This window comes from Formica exsecta, unplaced genomic scaffold (assembly GCF_003651465.1).
Source record: "Formica exsecta isolate Colony F162 unplaced genomic scaffold, ASM365146v1 scaffold3974, whole genome shotgun sequence".
NCBI classification, from domain to species: Eukaryota; Metazoa; Arthropoda; class Insecta; order Hymenoptera; family Formicidae; genus Formica; species Formica exsecta.
Genome location: NW_021851213.1, coordinates 1 through 2,144, shown reverse-complemented (window position 1 = coordinate 2,144; position 2,144 = coordinate 1). Strand labels below are relative to the sequence as shown.

The window sequence follows — 2,144 nt, the reverse complement described above, 5'->3', positions numbered from 1 at the left end:
AAGATTGCGAGGGCAATTGTGAAAACTAGCGAATCGATTCGCAAGAAACATCGCGCTTTGAAGACCGGTAAGATCGAGGAGGATATCGTGTTGGACAGGCGCTTTAGACCTCTCATCGAGCCGCTACAAAAGATCGTCGACAACTCTAGCTCGATCGCGGTGAAGAACGAGCCCGAGAATAACATCGATGCGGGGATCGTTCGCGCTTTCTCGGCGAGTATCCTGTCAGCCGCGTGTCTCTCGGTGAGATCGGTGTTCCGGGAATACGCTGTATCGTGCTCGCGGCAGGCCGCGTCCAATGGATTTATACCCCGATCGCCTCTCGCTAATCGCTCTTGTAGCCGCGTGCCCGGGCCGCAAAACTGATAGCCGGGGATATGTAACTCGAAAGGAAGGGCGTTTATCGCGCGATTTAATAGGCCTCTACCTATTTTCGTTGACATTCGCCGCAATCTTTTATCAACGGTGCTGGACCGTCGATGTGCGTTCGCTGCCACGGTTGATTGTAATGTTCGTAACAGCGACGATATTGTTGAACCTCTAAATCCGCCTTTATATGTTCCGGAAGCTTGTCCCACAGGTAGTGGACGTGATCGCCGCACATTCGCAGCAGAACGACTTTCGGCACAAATTGTAACTGTTCGGCGCTCAAGTCGCAAATATCGGAAGGTCTCGATAGCAGGACGAACATTTTTGTTACTGAGCGATTCGCGGTTCCGCGCACCTATAAATAGGCGTTCGATCCAGCATTCCTCAGTCGACGGTGTGAAAAAATGAGATTCGTGCGACAACCTTTGACGATACGCGTAACGAATTGCGACGACAGATTACGATCGATGGGGGACAACGCGGAGATGCGCAAGCATGGTACGATGCTACCTACTACTATACGCGCGATCGCCTCGAATTGCTCGAATTGCGGTAAAACCAACGTTCTGATAAGCCTGCTGGAAAGTCCGCACGGTGTACGTTTCGAAAACGTGTACGTGTCGTTGCAACAATCGCCCGTCGCCGTCGCCCGTACGCCCGTCGCTATAGTTGCCGGCTCGATAGGAAGAAGAGAGACAGAAAACAGTATATCTGTCCTCTTCTACTATCCGAAGCTAGCCGAAGCGCCGAGCTCACACGTACGCTGTTTGCGCTTGTGCGTGTTATCCCCTCCATCTCGATTGCATGTTGCTCGCGTCTCAATTCTGGCATCACTGGCGTCGACTGCTTTTATCTCTGTCAGACGTACGCGAGAATACCTAAACATCTGATACGCGATAACGCGAACCTGCTGATCCTGTTCAAACAGGATGGTACCACCCTGAAACACGTGTACAACGATCACGTGAATACCGACATGTCGTACGATGAATTTTGCGCGTTGTGTCGCGATTGTTGGCAGTGCAAGTGCGGATTCGTAGTGATAGACAAGGACAGCTCGCTCAACGATGGTCGATACAGAAAAAAAAAGAATTTAACGTGTTCGCGATACCGCAAAACGATTAGTTGTTGCCGATACTTCGTCGGGAGTGAAACGTAAGAGAGAGATTGACATTATTGCTTTTCCGCAATGGCTGCGATCGATAAGAACGAGGACCGGCTACGAACGGCTATCGAACGGCGACGAATGACTGATGACAAAGAACCATTATTAAAAGACGATGAACGGGAATAAACGCTTATTGAATGGTTAAAAAAAAAGTTAGAGATATAAATTATAATGTAATTTCTTTGCACATATTATTACACGCCGACCAGCCGCACAGCTAAAAACATGACGTCGTTAAAATCCGACGGATGTAAAAATATCGAGAAGCTACGACTCGTCGAGGAACTGCATGCTCCGGCGAGAAGAAATTTTCCCCGAAGACGCGTCGTAGTGCGGGGTTACGACGATCTGTGGCAAGCTGACATCGTCGAGATGCGTCCGTACTCTCGTTTCAACAGAGGTTACCACTACATACTCACCGTCATCGATGTGTTGAGCAAGTACGCGTGGGCCGTACCGCTCAAGAGTAAAGGCGGAAGCGAGACGGCTGATGCTATCGCAGAGATAATTCGAGATAGCGAGAGGCACCCAAAAAATATGCAAACCGATATGGGGAAAGAGCTTTACAACGCCGACGTGCAACGTCTCGTGAAGAAACACGGCATCA

At 49.8% G+C, this 2,144-nt stretch overlaps 1 protein-coding gene across 1 annotated transcript; it reads left to right on the top strand.

Moving 5' to 3' along the window:
- Positions 1 to 1,762: 1,762 nt before the first annotated feature.
- LOC115239853 lies at positions 1,763 to 2,125 on the top strand (the record flags this gene model as incomplete). Its single annotated transcript, XM_029814637.1, has 1 exon — positions 1,763 to 2,125. A coding segment is annotated over exon 1 (363 nt), but the record flags the coding sequence as incomplete, so codon positions are not given.
- Positions 2,126 to 2,144: the final 19 nt, after the last annotated feature.